This window comes from Eubalaena glacialis, chromosome 14 (assembly GCF_028564815.1).
Source record: "Eubalaena glacialis isolate mEubGla1 chromosome 14, mEubGla1.1.hap2.+ XY, whole genome shotgun sequence".
NCBI classification, from domain to species: Eukaryota; Metazoa; Chordata; class Mammalia; order Artiodactyla; family Balaenidae; genus Eubalaena; species Eubalaena glacialis.
Window position 1 is genome coordinate 36,535,874 of NC_083729.1, and position 16,732 is coordinate 36,552,605.

The window sequence follows — 16,732 nt, forward strand, 5'->3', positions numbered from 1 at the left end:
AAAACAGAATTTCACCATGTCTACAAGGAACTGCAGTCTTAAGAGCAGACAGGCACCCTGCTTGAAGTGCTGTGGAGAAAGAGCTCCCTTTAAATCAACAGTGAACGTTTTGATCTCAGAAATATCACTGACTTGGTGGGAACAGGAATTTTTATTACATATTTTGATTTTCTTATACATCACTGTCCATTTTTGACTGAGACAAACTGTCACATGTTGAAAGTCATTGTGTTTTTCTAAGATGGTATCACTAACATTTAATAGCTTGAAGTCACGTGCTATGTCAATTTTCCAAATGTTTCTGAGCTAGAATGAAATTCATCTGCATATGAATAGTAGAAAGTGTTTCCACTTACATTGTACACCCATATCTTTAGTAAGTTGAAATCAGTGATTTCAAAAGAGGTTCCTGTGGGACTCTCTTTGAACTACTTTAATAGATTATCATCTCCAGAATTGTCTATAACTGATGTGACATATATAATCTGTAAGACATTATGTAACTATTATACCATAATCATCAGTGTCAAAGACCTTTTATAGAAATTGACAATACTATTCTGGTACTTTACCAGTGTCTGCAGATCCTTAAATACTGTTCTAAGAAATAGAATTTTACTGTGGTTTCCTTAATGAAATGATCTTTCCCACTATAATGTGAGATCTTTCAAATACTATAATTTATCATTCATTACAAGTTAGGTCACAGTAACTGAACAAGTTCATGTACTATCTAAGATATTCTCACTCAAAGTTACCATGGTAACATGAAGACAGTTTCATTTCAGACTTGTACATGAATTACTTGAAGATCAGAAAGATCAGTCATTTAGTCCAGAACCCACTTTTAGTAATCTATATACATCATTTAATCCCTAAAAATATGTATTTATCAGCATTCTTTCTCTTTACAATTCAAGAACATGAATTCCTAGTGTGTGACTCTGTTCTTAGTGTAAATGTTGTGTCAATTGAGCATCTTTTCTATGTGGACTTTAAATAACAGCTGCTCTCCAACCTTAAAAATGTCATTTCTCAGTGCATACACTTTAGTAACATTTACTTTTAATTCTATAAGTAAACTAAGCGGAAAGTGAAAAATAGCAAACTAATCTTTTTGTCTAGTGTGCTGTTCTCAGTTCAGCCCATTTCTGCCATTTTTCATTTTAACCATCAGTAAAATGAGTGGATGCTCTGTGTCAGGGGTCTTTATCCAACATCTGTCCAACATCCTCTCCATGTGATCAGTTAACTTATGTAGACATGTGCACGTAAATAGGGTTCTTAAATGAAAATGAAAGCATTCTTACCCAATTCTGCGTGATGCTTTGCTTCAGTCAAACCACAACTCTTGTTCTGTTACTTACAATCATTCAAATGTTTTCTTTTTTACCAAAGCCTTTATCAAATGTAAGCATAAGCTTTAACTGACCTATTTTTCTGTGTCTAGAACAAAGAAAACAAATAGTCACACTAGTCTCCCATAACTTTATGAATTATTATTTACATCTTTGGACCAGCTCCGTCACAATTTCCAAATACCACATGTCCCTCCTGGAATAGCATTCAAGGCCTGCATGGATCCAAGAGGCACAGGGAGTCTTAATGGTTAAAAGACTTACGAGGTACTATTAAGAATCACGTGGCATTCTTATTTCAGAAATTCAAAGCAGTCATGTACATCTAGGAGCTTAAGTTCCATTTTGCAGCAATGTTCTTTACTATCTGCTAATGAGATAATCCCTGATTTTAAAAACAATTATTCCTAGGATGACAAGAACTGGGATAAATGAATACAAAATCAGAAAGTTGGCTGTGAATCTGGATGTTGCACCTGGGCAGGTTCTCTCAATGAACTGAATTCCTTGACTGAAGGCACACATTGGATTAGTTGACATAGAACCATTTGAGTTGCCTGCCAGGGAAAAGATTGACAATGTCAAATATGGTACTTGCAAGGTAATTTAATCAACACGTATTTATCAGATGCCCACTAAATGCTCAGCATATTCTGCTAAGTACCCTTCTTCATGAAGATACAGGAAATTTTAGAGAGCCCAGAATTCATTATTAGATGAAGCAATAGTGAGTGTTGGGGGCCTTGAAGATGGAAACGGGTTTGTTTCCATTTTGGGTGTATATTCAGTACCATAGTACTGATAAAAATTATGATCACTTAGCACTGAATATCCCAAGGTTACTAATGTTATCACCTACAGATACATAAAACAACTACTAAATTCTGCCCTGTTCTTTAGGTGTCTTCACAGAGTGGCCTGGGATCTCCAATGGCCAGGAGGGCCTTGCTGTGCTCCCACTGCACTCTTGTGGGATTAGGGAACAGATTTTTGCCAAAAATGGCTTCACTCAGCTACATACTCTGTACATTTGGGGGAAGAAGAAGCCACTGCAGCCTGCTTCAACCTGTTCAGTAGGTATAGGAACTGATCCATCCAGAATATACTAGAGTTTACCTCAGTATACATTAAGTCTATCATTTTCTAAAAACATCAGAGTGCCCTTAAGCTACTGACCTTTGACAAGTGACTAGCTTGACTACTGCTTATTATTTTAAAAATCAGAGAAAATGTTAGACTCTTCAAAACAAAGTTTTAAATCTATTTAACAATATAGCATTTACTTAAAACATACATTTCCCTCAAGGAATTGTTTTTTTCAAACTAATATGTAAAAATAAATTCCAAAATTGAATACTTACCACAAGTGAAATTCTGTCCATAGAACTCATTGACTACAAGAATCTCAGAGCAATATTTTTGGAATGTAAAATAACTGAAGATTTTAAAAGGAAGGGGCATTTCTTCTGTGTTTCTTAAGAAAAAGCAAAAAGAAAGAAAGATGAATTTCAACAGGCTCTGGTAGCAGTCCTACCACATGAAAAGAAAGGCAACCCTTATGCTTCCCAACAGGAATATACATAGTTTTTCAACTCTCATTATAAAAAGTATGTTCACTAGAAAAACTTCAAACTACACTGAGAAGTATAAAGAAATACCACTGCCCAGAAATAACTATTGTTAACATTTTGGTGATATATGTAATATGTATTTATAACATTTTACATAAATGGAATTAAACTCCTCATCCTCTTTCCTAACCTGCTTTTTCAAACAAACGTATGCCTCAGACATCCTTTCAAGTCAGTAAGCATAACACACCATCATTTTTAATCACAGCTTGGTGATCCATTATAGTAGGAACCTTAATTCAACACACCCCTGATGATGGATTGGTGTCTAATTTTATTGGTAAGCACCACTGATATAAACATAAAAGAAAACAAATAACACACCACATTAGCGGAGGATGTTTGTGGTTAAACAGATTTGAGGGTGCTAATGTATGAAGTGAGAACTAAACTATAATACAAGGGGAAAAGGATGGCGAGAACAAGCAGACATTCGTTGTGAAACCTGCTTCAGGAGAAACTTCATGCTGACCTTGTGGCCTTCTTAGTCCACTCAACAGCTTTTATCAACCAGCAAATATGTATTACATTCTATTTGCGAGGCACTAGTTCTGGGTGCTTACGGAATTTGAAAGAAGCATCCTACCCCTAAAGACTCATAATGCAGTTGGGAGACATAAACTATATATTCTCAAGGCTATAAAAATACACAGTGGTGAACAATTTGTGCTTAGAAAGTATAGAAAACCAGTACTACATGTCCGTGATATTCTTGTATTTAGTATTTATGGTTTCACCAAGTGATCCCCAAACTCCATGACTTTCGGTTATTGGCAATTTTCTGAGGCACAAAGTTGAATTAGCCACATTGAGAGGCTGCTAACTGGAAAGGACAGATCGGAGTCTGGGGAGGATGTAGGGGCAGAGGAAGGACACTCTAGGAAGGCAGAATGGTATGAGCACAGGCACGTGCGACTGGATGGGCTAGAAAGGCTGAGGATCCGAAGTGGGAGCGGCGGGAGGTGAGGTTGGAATGGTAGCCACGAACCGGCTCTTTCAGGGCCTTGCAGGCAGTTGGCATTGAAGGACCATGATAAAAGTCACATTGCAATCGATGTTTTAAGAAAATTAAAGTGGCACCGACAAGTAGGATGGACCAGAATAAGAGTAGAGTAGGAACAGCAAAAAAGAGAGCAGGCCACAGCAGAAGTTCAAGGATGAGATGACAAAGGCTTGTAAGAGGATGATGGCCACGAGAAGATGGCTGCCCAGACGGCTAGAGTGTGAGGTAGGAACCATGTGCCTTCATCTTGTACCATACCACATAAGGCAAACTCAAAACCTCCATGTGCATCTGTGATTTGACATCAAAGAAGAAAACCAACGTGATTTGGTGACTGATCCAGTGTGTAGGCAGTCCAAGAAGAGAGAGTAGTCATTCATTTATTCACTCGATCCAAATATTTTTGGCAAACCTAATTGGTTAAAGGCCTTGGGCCGGCCACTGAGAAGAGCTATAATGATGAATGAGACACAGCTGCTGCCCTCAAGAGGCTGACTGCAACGTGAGCAGCATGTGATGGGCTGTGAGACCCAACAAAGGGGCCCTTCAGAGAGAGCTCGCCCTGCCAAGGGAACAACAGCCAGGCTTCGTGCAGGCGGCAGAGGGGGGGACAAATGGATCAGTGAAAGACACAGGAGGAGAACTAGGCTGCGTCACGGCAATCCTTGCAGTACATCCGAGAGGGAGGAACCACAGATCTAAATTTACTGATGTGGGACCATCTACATTATATTGTTAAAAGGGGGGGAAAGCACGCATACCTTACTCCTTCACAATAGTATGAGCTCATTTTAATCAAAGATTATATAAAAGTGTACCAAAATACACAACAAAATTTAACTCTGGGTTGTGATACTTCAGTTAACTTTTACTTAACTTCCTTATACATCGCTGTATTGTGTGCATTTTTCCCCCAAAGAACTTGCATTATTTTGTAAGCAGAAAGAACAACAAAGCTATTTCCACTTGTGTTTAAAGGAAGAGGCAGCCGAAAGTGCACATGTTGCAGGCACTCAGTCAGGAAAGATGATGACTTGAGGGAAAATACATAAACTCAATGACTAGGAGGTTGATGTGGCCTTCAGGAGCGCAGTTTCACCCCAGTGATGGAGCGGAACCCAGGTGAAGCCTTGGGATGTTGAGATCTTGCAAAGAACCCAACAGCATTTTGATAATGTTGGCCACTGCCCCCCTCTCAACAATAATCAATCCCCTTACCTATAAACCAAATACGTGAAATAGTGCCAGACTGATTGGAGCACATAATGTTTCAAATATGAAAGAGGATATGCTGCTGAAGATTGGGTCTGTAATTTGCTGGCTTGCTCCCATGCCATTGGGGTGATCTTATCTGTGCATTTTTCATAGATGCTAACAAGCCAATTAAGCAACATAGACAAATACAATGTAATGGTGTCATTGTAAAAAAAAATCCTCCCTGACTGGTCAAAACCGAACTCACTTGGCTTTATAATATCGCACCTTTTAATAACTCACTACAGTTCATGAAGTATTTCCACGTTGCTGATCTCATTGGAGTCTCATGATCCCTTGAGGCAGGTGGGGCTGAGATCATTATCTCCATTTTATAAATGACGAAACTAATTTAGATAGAAAAGTAACTTGCCAATGGTCACTTGGCAACTAAGTGGTAGGAGGAAGACTCTGACTCCAGGGTCGGTGCTGTCTCCAGGGAGCCACATGCCTCCTGGGAGAGTCTTTACAGTCGTGTGATCAGAGCAAAGTCAAGTCTGAGCTTAGTTTTCTTACCTGAACGTGGATTGCTCTGAGAGTTAATTAAACAAATAAATATGATTACATACAATAGCTGCTCAATAGCTTTTTTCTTTGATTTTTTTAAACATCTTTATTGGAGTATAATTGCTTTACAGTGGTGTGTTAGTTTCTGCTTTATAACAAAGTGAATCAGCTATACATATACATACATCCCCATATCTCCTCCCTCTTGTGTCTCCCTCCCACCCTCCCTATCCCACCCCTCTAGGTGGTCACAAAGCACCAAGCTGATCACCCTGTGCTATGCAGCTGCTTCCCACTAGCTATCTGTTTTACATTTGGTAGTGTATATATGTCTATGCCACTCTTTCACTTCGTCCCACCTCACCCTTCCCTCTCCCCGTGTCCTCAAGTCCATTCTCTACGTCTGCGTCTTTATTCCTGTCCTGCCTTTAGGTTCTTCAGAACCTTTTTGGTTTTTTTTTAGATTCCATATATATGTGTTAGCATACAGTATTTGTTTTTCTCTTTCTGACTTACTTCACTCTGTATGACAGACTCTAGGTCCATCCACCTCACTACAAATAACTCAATTTCATTTCTTCTTATGGCTGAGTAATTCCATTATATATATGTGCCACATCTTCTTTACCCATTCATCTGTCGATGGATACTTAGGTTGCTTCCATGTCCTAGCTATTGTAAATAGAGCTGCAATGAACATTGTGGTACATGTCTCTTTTTGAATTATGGTTTTCTCAGGGTATATGCCCAGTAGTGGGATTGCTGGGTCCTATGGTGATTCAATTTTAGTCTTTTAAGGAACCTCCATACTGTTCTCCATAGTGGTTGTATAAATTTATATTCCTACCAACAGTGCAAGAGGGTTCCCTTTTGTCCACACCCTCTCCAGCATTTATTGTTTGTACATTTTTTGATGGTGGCCATTCTGACTGGTGTGAGGTGATACCTCATTGTAGTTTTGATTTGCATTTCTCTAATGATTAGTGATGTTGAGCATCCTTTCATGTGTTTGTTGGCAATCTGTATATCTTCTTTGGAGAAATGTCTATTTAGGTTGTCTGCCCATTTTTGGATTGGGTTGTTTGTTTTTTTGATATTGAGCTGCATGAGCTGCTTGTAAAATTTGGAGATTAATCCTTTCTCAGTTGCTTCATTTGCAACTATTTTCTCCCATTCTGAGGGTTGTCTTTTCGTCTTGTTTATGGTTTCCTTTGCTGTGCAAAAGCTTTTAAGTTTCATTAGGTCCCATTTGTTTATTTTTGGTTTTTATTTCCATTCTCTAGGAGGTGGGTCAAAAAGGATCTTGCTGTGATTTATGTCATACAGTGTTCTGCCTATGTTCTCCTCTAAGAGTTTTATAGTATCTGGCCTTACATTTAGGTCTTTAATCCACTTTGAGTTTATTTTTGTGTATGGTGTTAGGGAGTGTTCTAATTTCATTCTTTTACACGTAGCTGTCCAGTTTTCCCAGCAGCACTTATTGAAGAGGCTGTCTTTTCTGCATTGTATATTCTTTCCTCCTTTATCAAAAATAAGGTGACCATATGTGCGTGGGTATATCTCTGGGCTTTCTATCTTGTTCCATTGATCTATATTTCTGTTTTTTTGCCAGTACCATACTGTCTTGATTACTGTAGCTTTGTAGTATAGTTTGAAGTCCGGGAGTCTGATTCCTCCAGCTCCATTTTTTTCCCTCAAGACTGCTTTGGCTATTTGGGGTCTTTTGTGTTTCCATACAAATTGTGAAATTTTTTATTCTAGTTCTGTGAAAAATGCCATTGGTAATTTGATAGGGATTTCATTGAATCTGTAGATTGCTTTGGGTAGTATAGTCATTTTCACAATATTGATTCTTCCAATCCAAGAACATGGTATATCTCTCCATCTATTTGTATCATCTTTAATTTCTTTCATCAGTGTCTTATAGTTTTCTGCATACAGGTCTTTTGTCTCCTTAGGTAGGTTTATTCCTAGGTATTTTATTCTTTTCGTTGCAGCGGTAAATGGGACTGTTTCCTTAAATTCTCTTTCAGATATTTCATCATTAGTGTATAGGAATGCAAGAGATTTCTGTGCATTAATTTTGTGTCCTGCAACTTTACCAAATTCATTGATTAGCTCTAGTAGTTTTCTGGTAGCATCTTTAGGATTCTCTATGTAGAGTATCATGTCATCTGCAAACAGTGACAGTTTTACTTCTTCTTTTCCGATTTGGATTCCTTTTATTTCTTTTTCTTCTCTGATTGCTGTAGCTAAAACTTCCAAAACTATGTTGAATAATAGTGGTGAGACTGGACAACCTTGTCTTGTTCCTGATCTTAGAGGAAATGGTTTCAGTTTTTCACCATTGAGAACGATGTTGGCTGTGGGTTTGTCAAATATGGCCTTTATTATGTTGAGGTAAGTTCCCTCTCTGCCTACTTTCTGGAGGGTTTTTATCATAAATGGGTGTTGAATTTTGTCAAAAGCTTTTTCTTCAACTATTGAGATGATGGTTTTTCTCCTTCAATTTGTCAATATGGTTTATCACATTGATTTATTTGCATATATTGAAGAATCCTTGCATTCCTGGGATAAACCCCACTTGATCATGGTGTATGATCCTTTTAATGTGCTGTTGGAGTCTGTTTGCTAGTATTTTGTTGAGGATTTTTGCATCTATGTTCATCTATGTGATACTGCCCTGTAGTTTTCTTTCTTTGTGACATCTTTGTCTGGTTTTGGTATCAGGGTGATGGTGGCCTCGTAGAATGAGTTTGGGAGTGTTCCTCCTTCTGCCATATTTTGGAAGAGTTTGAGAAGGATAGGTGTTAGCTCTTCTCTAAATGTTTGATAGAATTCACCTGTGAAGCCATCTGGTCCTGGGCTTTTGTTTGTTGGAAGATTTTTAATTACAGTTTCGATTTCAGTGCTTGTGATTGGTCTGTTTATATTTTCTATTTCTTCCTGGTTCAGTCTTGGAAGGTTGTGCTTTTCTAAGAATTTGTCCATTTCTTCCAGGTTGTCCATTTTATTGGCATAGAGTTGCTTGTAGTAATCTCTCATGATCCTTTGTAATTCTGCAGTGTCAGTTGTTACTTCTCCTTTTTCATTTCTAATTCTGTTGATTTCAGTCTTCTCCCTTTTTTTCTTGATGAGTCTGGCTAATGGTTTATCAATTTTGTTTATCTTCTCAAAGAACCAGCTTTTAGTTTTATTGATCTTTGCTATTGTTTCCTTCATTTCTTTTTCATTTATTTCTGATCTGATCTTTATGATTTCTTTCCTTCTGCTAACTTTGGGGTTTTCTTGTTCTTCTTTCTCTAATTGCTTTAGTTGTAAGGTTAGGTTGTTTATTTGAGAGTTTCTTGTTTCTTGAGGTAGGATTGTATTGCTATCAACTTCCCTCTTAGAACTGCTTTTGCTGCATTCCCATAAGTTTTGGGTTGTCGTGTTTTCATTGTCATTTGTTTCTAGGTATTTTTTTTTATATAAATTTATTTTATTTATTTACTTATTTTTGGCTGTGTTGGGTCTTCGTTTCTGTGCAAGGGCTTTCTCTAGTTGCGGCGAGCGGGGGCCACTCTTCATCGTGGTGCACGGGCCTCTCACTGTCACAGCCTCTCCTGTTGCGGAGCACAGGCTCCAGACGCACAGGCTCAGTAGTTGTGGCTCACAGGCCCAGTTGCTCCACGGCATGTGGGATCTTCCCAGACCAGGGCTCAAACCCATGTCCCCTGCATTGGCAGGCAGATTCTCAACCACTGCACCACCAGGGAAGCCCCTGTTTCTAGGTATTTTTTGATTTCCTCTTTGATTTCTTCAGTGATCTCTTGGCTATTTAGTAGCGTATTGTTTAGCCTCCATGTGTTTGTATTTTTTACAGTTTTTTTCCTGTAATTGATATCTAGTCTCATAGCATTGTGGTCGGAAAAGATACTTGATACGATTTCAATTTTCTTAAATTTACCAGGGCTTGATTTGTGACCCAAGATACGATCTTTCCTGGAGAATGTTCCATGAGCACTTGAGAAGAAAGTGTATTCTGTTGTTTTTGGATGGAATGTCCTATAAATATCAATTAAGTCCATCTTGTTTAATGTATCATTTAAAGCCTGTGTTTCCTTATTTATTTTCATTTTGGATGATCTGTCTATTGGTGAAAGTGGGGTGTTAAAGTCCCCTACTATGATTGTGTTACTGTCGATTTCCCCTTTTATGGCTGTTAGCATTTGCCTTATGTACTGAGGTGCTTCTATGTTGGGTGCGTAAATATTTACAATTGTTATATCTTCTTCTTGGATTGATACCTTGATCATTATGTAGTGTCCTTCTCTGTCTCTTGTAATAGTCTTTATTTTAAAGTCTATTTTGTCTGATATGAGAATTGCTCCTCCAGCTTTCTTTTGATTTCCATTTGTATGGAATATCTTTTTCCATCCCCTCACTTTCAGTCTGTATGTGTCCCTAGGTCTGAAGTGCGTCTCTTGTAGACAGCATATATACGGGTGTTGTTTTTGTATCCATTCAGCCAGTCTATGTCTTTTGGTGGGAGCATTTAATCCATTTACATTTAAGGTAATTATCAATATGTATGTTCCTATTACTGTTTTCTTAATTGTTTTGGGTTTGTTATTGTAAGTCTTTTCCTTCTCTTGTGTTCCCGGCATAGAGAAGTTCCTTTAGCATTTGTTGTAGAGCTGGTTTGGTGGTGCTGAATTCTCTTAGCTTTTGCTTGTCTGTAAAGGTTTTAATCTCTCTGTCGAATCTGAGTGAGATCCTTGCTGGGTAGAGTAATCTTGGTTGTAGGTTTTTCCCTTTCATCACTTTAAATATGTCCTGCCACTCCCTTCTGGCTTGCAGAGCTTCTGCTGAAAGATCAGCTGTTAACCTTATGGGGATTCCCTTGTATGTTATTTGTTGTTTCTCCCTTGCTTCTTTTAATATTTTTTCTTTGTATTTAATTTTTGATAGTTTGATTAGTATGTGTCTTGGTGTGCTTCTCCTTGGATTTATCCTGTATGGGACTCTCTGCACTTCCTGGACTTGACTATTTCCTTTCCCATATTAGGGAAGTTTTCAACTATAATCTCTTCAAATATTTTCTCAGACCCTTTCTTTTTCTCTTCTTCTGGGACCCCTATAATTCGAATGTTGGTGCATTTAATGTTGTCCCAGAGGTCTCTGAGACTGTCCTCAGTTCTTTTCATTGTTTTTTCTTTATTCTGCTCTGTGGTAGTTATTTCCACTATTTTATCTTCCAGGTCACTTATCCGTTCTTCTGCCTCAGTTATTCTGCTACTGATTCCTTCTAGAGAATTTTTAATTTCATTTATTGTGTTGTTCATCATTGTTTGTTTGCTCTTTAGTTCTTCTAGGTCCTTGTTAAACGTTTCTTGTATTTTCTCCATTCTATTTCCAAGACTTTGGATCATCTTTACTATCATTACTCTGAATTCTTTTTCAGGTAGACTGACTGTTTCCTCTTCATTTGTTCGGTCTGGTGGGTTTTTACCTTGCTCCTTCATCTGCTGTGTGTTTCTCTGTCTTCTCATTTTGCTTAACTTACTGTGTTTGGGGTCTTCTTTTCACAGGCTGCAGGCTGCAGGTTTGTAGTTCCCGTTGTTTTTGGTGTCTGCCCCCAGTGGGTAAGGTTGGTTCAGTGGGTTTTGTAGGCTTCCTGGTGGAGGGGACTGGTGCCTGTGTTCTGATGGATGAGGATCGTCTTTCTGGTGGGCAGGACCGTGTCCAGTGGTGTGTTTTGGGGTGTCTGTGACATTATTATGATTTTAGGCAGCCTCTCTGCTAAAGGGTGGGGTTGTATTCCTGTCTTGCTAGTTGTTTGGCATAGGGTGTCCAACACTGTAGCTTGCTGGTCGTTGAGTGGAGCTGGGTCTTAGCATTGAGATGGAGATCTCTCGGAGAGTTTTCACCATTTGACATTACGTGGAGCCGGGAGGTCTCTGGTGGACCAATGTCCTGAACTCGGCTCTCCCACCTCAGAGGCACAGGCCTGACACCTGGCCAGAGCACCAAGACCCTGTCAGCCACATGGCCAGGTACGTGGGGAGTTTCTTACCTTTTGGGAAGTCTGAGGTCTCCTGCCAGCATTCAGTAGGTGTTCTGTAGGAGTTGTTCCACATGTAGATGTATTTCTGATGTATTTGTGGGGAGGAGGGTGATCTCCACGTCTTACTCCTCTGCCATCTTGAAGGTCTCCGGGTCCTTTTCTTTGATTTTTAAGTCAAAGAAACAGAGCTGTCTTCACATTTTCTCAGGGACCCATAGTTTACTTACTGGATCCCACTCACATCACCCACCTGAAACCACTTTCACCCTTCTAAAATTTTCTGCCCTGCCTGCTACTTTTTAAAAATGTACAATATGTATGTATGTGTACATATATTTTTTCTTGGTTATAAAATAATGCTTGCCCATTATAGAAAATTCACAAAATATAGGAAAATATGAAGAAAATTAAAATAAGTATCACCCAGAGATAACTACTGTTTACATTTGGTGTGTGTCCTTCTAGTCCTGATGCTTTCTTGAGCAGTCTTTTATCCTGCAGGCTCTTTTCTTATCTGACTATTCTTACTTTCTTAAAGTAACTGAGAATTGAGAGCTGGAACAGAAACTCAACAGTGCCAGGGAAGAAATGAACTAAATGCATGCTATTTAGCCTGTAATAGGCTGTGAGTATTTCTGGAGGACAGCCTGGTTTTCCTCCTCTTGTTATAATGGCTTATGACATGTGATAACATGCTTCAGTCGTCATTTCCTGATTCTCATTTTGAAGACGTTTTATTTAACAAATAATGAACAGTTCAAAGTCTAAGCAATACTGACTAGGAAGCACTATAAATACTCTGGACTGTAAGGTGATAGAATATCACACAGCACTTCTCTGTAATGCCTTATAATAATCATTATTAGGTGATCATTAACATCAAATCATACCAATCTAAATCGTTTGAATTATTAGATCTTACCTCAGGAATCCAGAGCCCACAAGCACCCCAGCAATGCAGAGCAGGGCCACCATGCTGTTGACCACATTTGGGTTTTGGACCACACCAAGTAGCACAAGAGTTAGAAATTCACCAATTAAGTGGGGGGCCAAGATAGCAGCAGAGAAAAATCCAAATCTGGCAGCCTCAGGGTATAAGGCCAGAGTCCTAGAAAAACATAAGGTCTTTAGTTCCTCTCCAAGGGTTATCATTTAAGAAAAATTCCACACTTGACTTCTGTGGATAAATCCATGGTGGTTAAGTGGGTGGGGAGAGTCTGCAGGACAGGCCAAACTCCCCTTTGAAAGGCCTTTTCGGAACAGGGACAACATTTGAGGCCATTTAGTCCCTCAAATTGTTTCTGTTGGCCCCAAGTCAATGGAGCCACCTTTTCCTTTTTACAGCTCCTCAGCTCTCACAGAAAAATACTAATACTCAGAGGATGGTCACAACCAACTGCAGTAAGTAGGGCTGAACTGTCCAGGCTTCTCCATAAGCAACCACATTCTGCCTGGCTGGCACTGCTCCCACCCTAGCTAGCCTACTACCCTAATGCTAAGGACTCACCCACCTGCTTCTCAGCCCCTCCTTCCCTGAACCTCATCCTTGTTACATGGGGTTACTGCCAGCGTGAAAACCCTTCACTGCTTTCATCCTCCAACGGATTAGCCCTCCCCAGGCCTGTTCCATTCCATTCTTGTCTTTTATTCTACCAACCCCTTCCACTGATTTGACCTTCATGTTCTTGTAAACAAGCTACCCTATATCCGTGCCCCTTAACCTCTTACATTCCTTTCACCAAATACCATTTCCCTGGTGATAGCACGTCCTCAACAACCCTTAGACATGGCTGCTCTTTCTTCCATTTGTAGAGTAAGTAAGAGGAGTTGGCATGTCTTACACTCACCCCTCCCTACCACTCTTCAAGGCCATCTGCCTTTCCTCCTGTACAAATCAGGAAGTTGGCTTATACTATTAATTCTCTGCCTCAAGGCAGTCCTCTGTGACTTTTAAGACATTCTCTCACCTTTGATGATTTTGTAGCTTTTAGACCAGGGTCAGTTTTGCACTCCTGTCCACCATTATTATCCTCAAGGTTTTTAACCTTGATAATCCATCAACACCAGTGCCTCCTAATTAGGGAACCTGATCAATTCCACTGGCTCCACCCACCTAATCTTGATCACTCACCATGTCTTGGATTTAAATGTTACTTGTTACTCAAAACTGTTCCACTTCCAAGATTTCACATTCTGAACATGCCCTTTCTGATCATGGCCTCCTCCTGTCTCCCATTTCCCCGAAGCCCTCAATGCCTCAGATCTTCATCCCTTCTGCTATTGTTTGCCTTACCAATCCCCACCTGGGGACCTTGCTCTCTCAATTAAGCTGTGCTAATTGGATCCACTCTGCCACTTTGCCTCAGCTGATTCCTGGACCCATAATTCCTCCTCATTGCTTATTGGGTTCCAATGTCATGTCCCGTCATGGCTAATAAAAACTTCTACTTTACACTACGCCCTCTTCCCAGGGAATTTCAAACTCTCTCCCCAGTGCTCAGCAGGTGGATTTACCTCCCAGTTTGTGAATTTGTATCTTTATCTTCCCTACTTTGCATCTCCTCTCTTTCTCCCTGTCTCTATCTCTTACCCCATCTTTGCCAAGCTTTATCCTGTCTACTTGCATCCTTGGTACTATGTTAATCTGATTTTCCTATTTCTGCCTTGGTCTAATCTAGAAACTTGATCTGTGAATTACCCAATTTTTCTGTAGTTTCATCTACTCTCAATCTAATGGTTTTCCCTAATGGTCTTACTTACCGTATTGTAAAATAACCACTCCTTGAGTCTGGTAACCTTTTAAGCAACTGCCCCCTCTTCATCCTCTCCTGTACCACCAAGCTTCTCAAACAGCACCTGCTTCTCCCATCTCACTCCTTGTTCCCTTGTAAACCTGACTGGCACCCCCACCACTCTACTGAACCTCTTTTTTGGAAGAGCACCAATGACCTCCTAATCCTATGCCTCACCTCCTTGAACCTCTGCAGTACTGACCGGGTTCACTACACCTTCTTGAAACTCTCTCCCCTCTTGCCTTCTCTGACGCTGCCCGATCCTGCTTCTCTTTCCACCTCTCTAACCACCTCTCTGCCTCTCTCACCGGATTGCTTTCCTCTTCCCGCCCTCTGAATGTGCCTCTTAAGATATTACCCTCAGACTGCTTCCTCCCTTTCTGACATTCTCGCCTATAGAATCCATTCCCAGGCTTTTACTCTCACTCCTCTTGCCTTTTCTTTCTACACCAACCTATTGTGCAAACCTCAGATTGACATCTCCAGTTGGGTGTCCTGTAGCATCCCAGATGCAACATATTCCAAACCAAATCCATTCTCTTTCCTGGCAAACTTGATAAGGATGCTGTCACCTTCCCATTCTCCCAGGCTGAAAACTCAGGCATCATCCATGACTCTCTTTACCCCCAGCAAATCCATTCCATTTCTGAGTCCATTCGATTCTACTTTCCCAGCATCTCAAAGTGAAACCCCCTTTCTGTTGCCACTGCTGCTCTCTTCACCAGAGCCTCTGCCTTTCCCAGACTGTTACCAAGGCTCCTCACTGGGCTGTCCAGCATCTCTGCCCTAACTCTCCAGTCTGAGACCAAAGTGATGCCAGCCTCACCGCCCAGAGTCCAACACAGATGGGTCACTCCCTGGGGATCAAAATCCTCTACTATGTACTGGTATCTAATTCACTTCAGCCCCTTAGCCTGGCATTCAGCACCTCGCCTACCAGGCTCCAAGGCTGTCCGTCATATTTTCCATTACTCCTTCCAATCCTCCTTTCCCCACAGCACAACTGAATTTTTTCTCTGGAACGGTCTTGTGTGTTTTTGCTCCTTCTCTTTCTTCCCCTGAAACGCCCTTGCTCCTTTTCCATCTATTCAAATGTTGCTCATCTCTCAAGTTCTCCTTTATAAAGCCTCCAAGAGCCCCTCTCCCCATCCAGCCAAATGGACCCTTGGTCTCCTTTGTAATTCACTGTGATAATGAATGTGAGATGGGGAAGAGACATTCCCCATCGGTGCCTCAGCTTCCTCGTCTTCAAACAAGGATAATTAATAATGCCACCTATATAGAATGGTGGCAAGCATTACATGAATTGATATATTTAAACCTTTCAGTGCCTGACATAAAAGCAAGTGCTCAGTGTGTGTCAGCCATTGTTGTTATTATATTCCTCAGCATAGTGTTTATGCTTCTTTATAATATTAATCTTACACTTCCGTGAATTAAAGTCATCTGGAGATTTATGTCCACAATCCATCATCTGAAATACTTGAGGGCCAGATGTGTTTTGGAATGCGGCAATTTACAGATTTGGGAAAGACTTCACACTGCGTAGACCATACTTGCTGCAGTGGGGTCTGGGACTCCACCTGTAACATATCTACTGAACAGGAGTGTTGCTGTGGGAAAAGTACAAAGAACCTCATGTTGGTTCAGATCGGATTTTGCTACTGAGTGAGTTCAGGTCTGATGTGCTGCTAAGAGTCAGAAAACACTCCGGCTTTCAGGGCCGTCTCAGTTCAGAATCGCAAGCTTGAGGGCAGCCCCTTCAGTTTACTCCCCTTTAAATCCCCAGCTGCACCTGGCACTGTGCCTGGCACCTAGTAGGCATTCAACAAACTTTTCTATCATTGAATCAAAGTATTTGCTACATTGCTAACAGCTGTGCTGCCACTAGAAATGATTCTGTGTTTTTGTCAGAAAGAGTCATGACAATACTGAACCTAGTTTAAAACTGCCCTGTTTTCTCAAATCGTACAGAACTCTTTCTCATGGGCAGTTTTACAAATATTATATGGTCTTCAAAATCAGTGCTTTGCGAATTTTAAAGTGCATATAAATCACCTGGGGGATCTTGTAAAATGTGGAATCCAATTCAGCAGGGCTGGGCATGAGATTTTGCAGGTTAAACAAGCCCCAAGGTA

The 16,732-nt window shown here is 40.3% G+C and overlaps 1 protein-coding gene across 1 annotated transcript in view; it reads right to left on the reverse strand.

The window, feature by feature from the left end:
- Positions 1–1,721: 1,721 nt before the first annotated feature.
- Positions 1,722–16,732, reverse strand: part of ABCG5 (ATP binding cassette subfamily G member 5) — a 42,298-nt gene continuing 27,287 nt past the window's right edge. Inside the window, exons 11-13 of the mRNA XM_061211337.1 lie at positions 12,725–12,910; positions 2,720–2,832; positions 1,722–1,915 (exon numbers count right to left, since the gene is read on the reverse strand). Of these exons, the coding sequence (XP_061067320.1) occupies positions 1,722–1,915; positions 2,720–2,832; positions 12,725–12,910 (493 nt within the window). The remainder of the gene's footprint in view (positions 1,916–2,719; positions 2,833–12,724; positions 12,911–16,732) is intronic.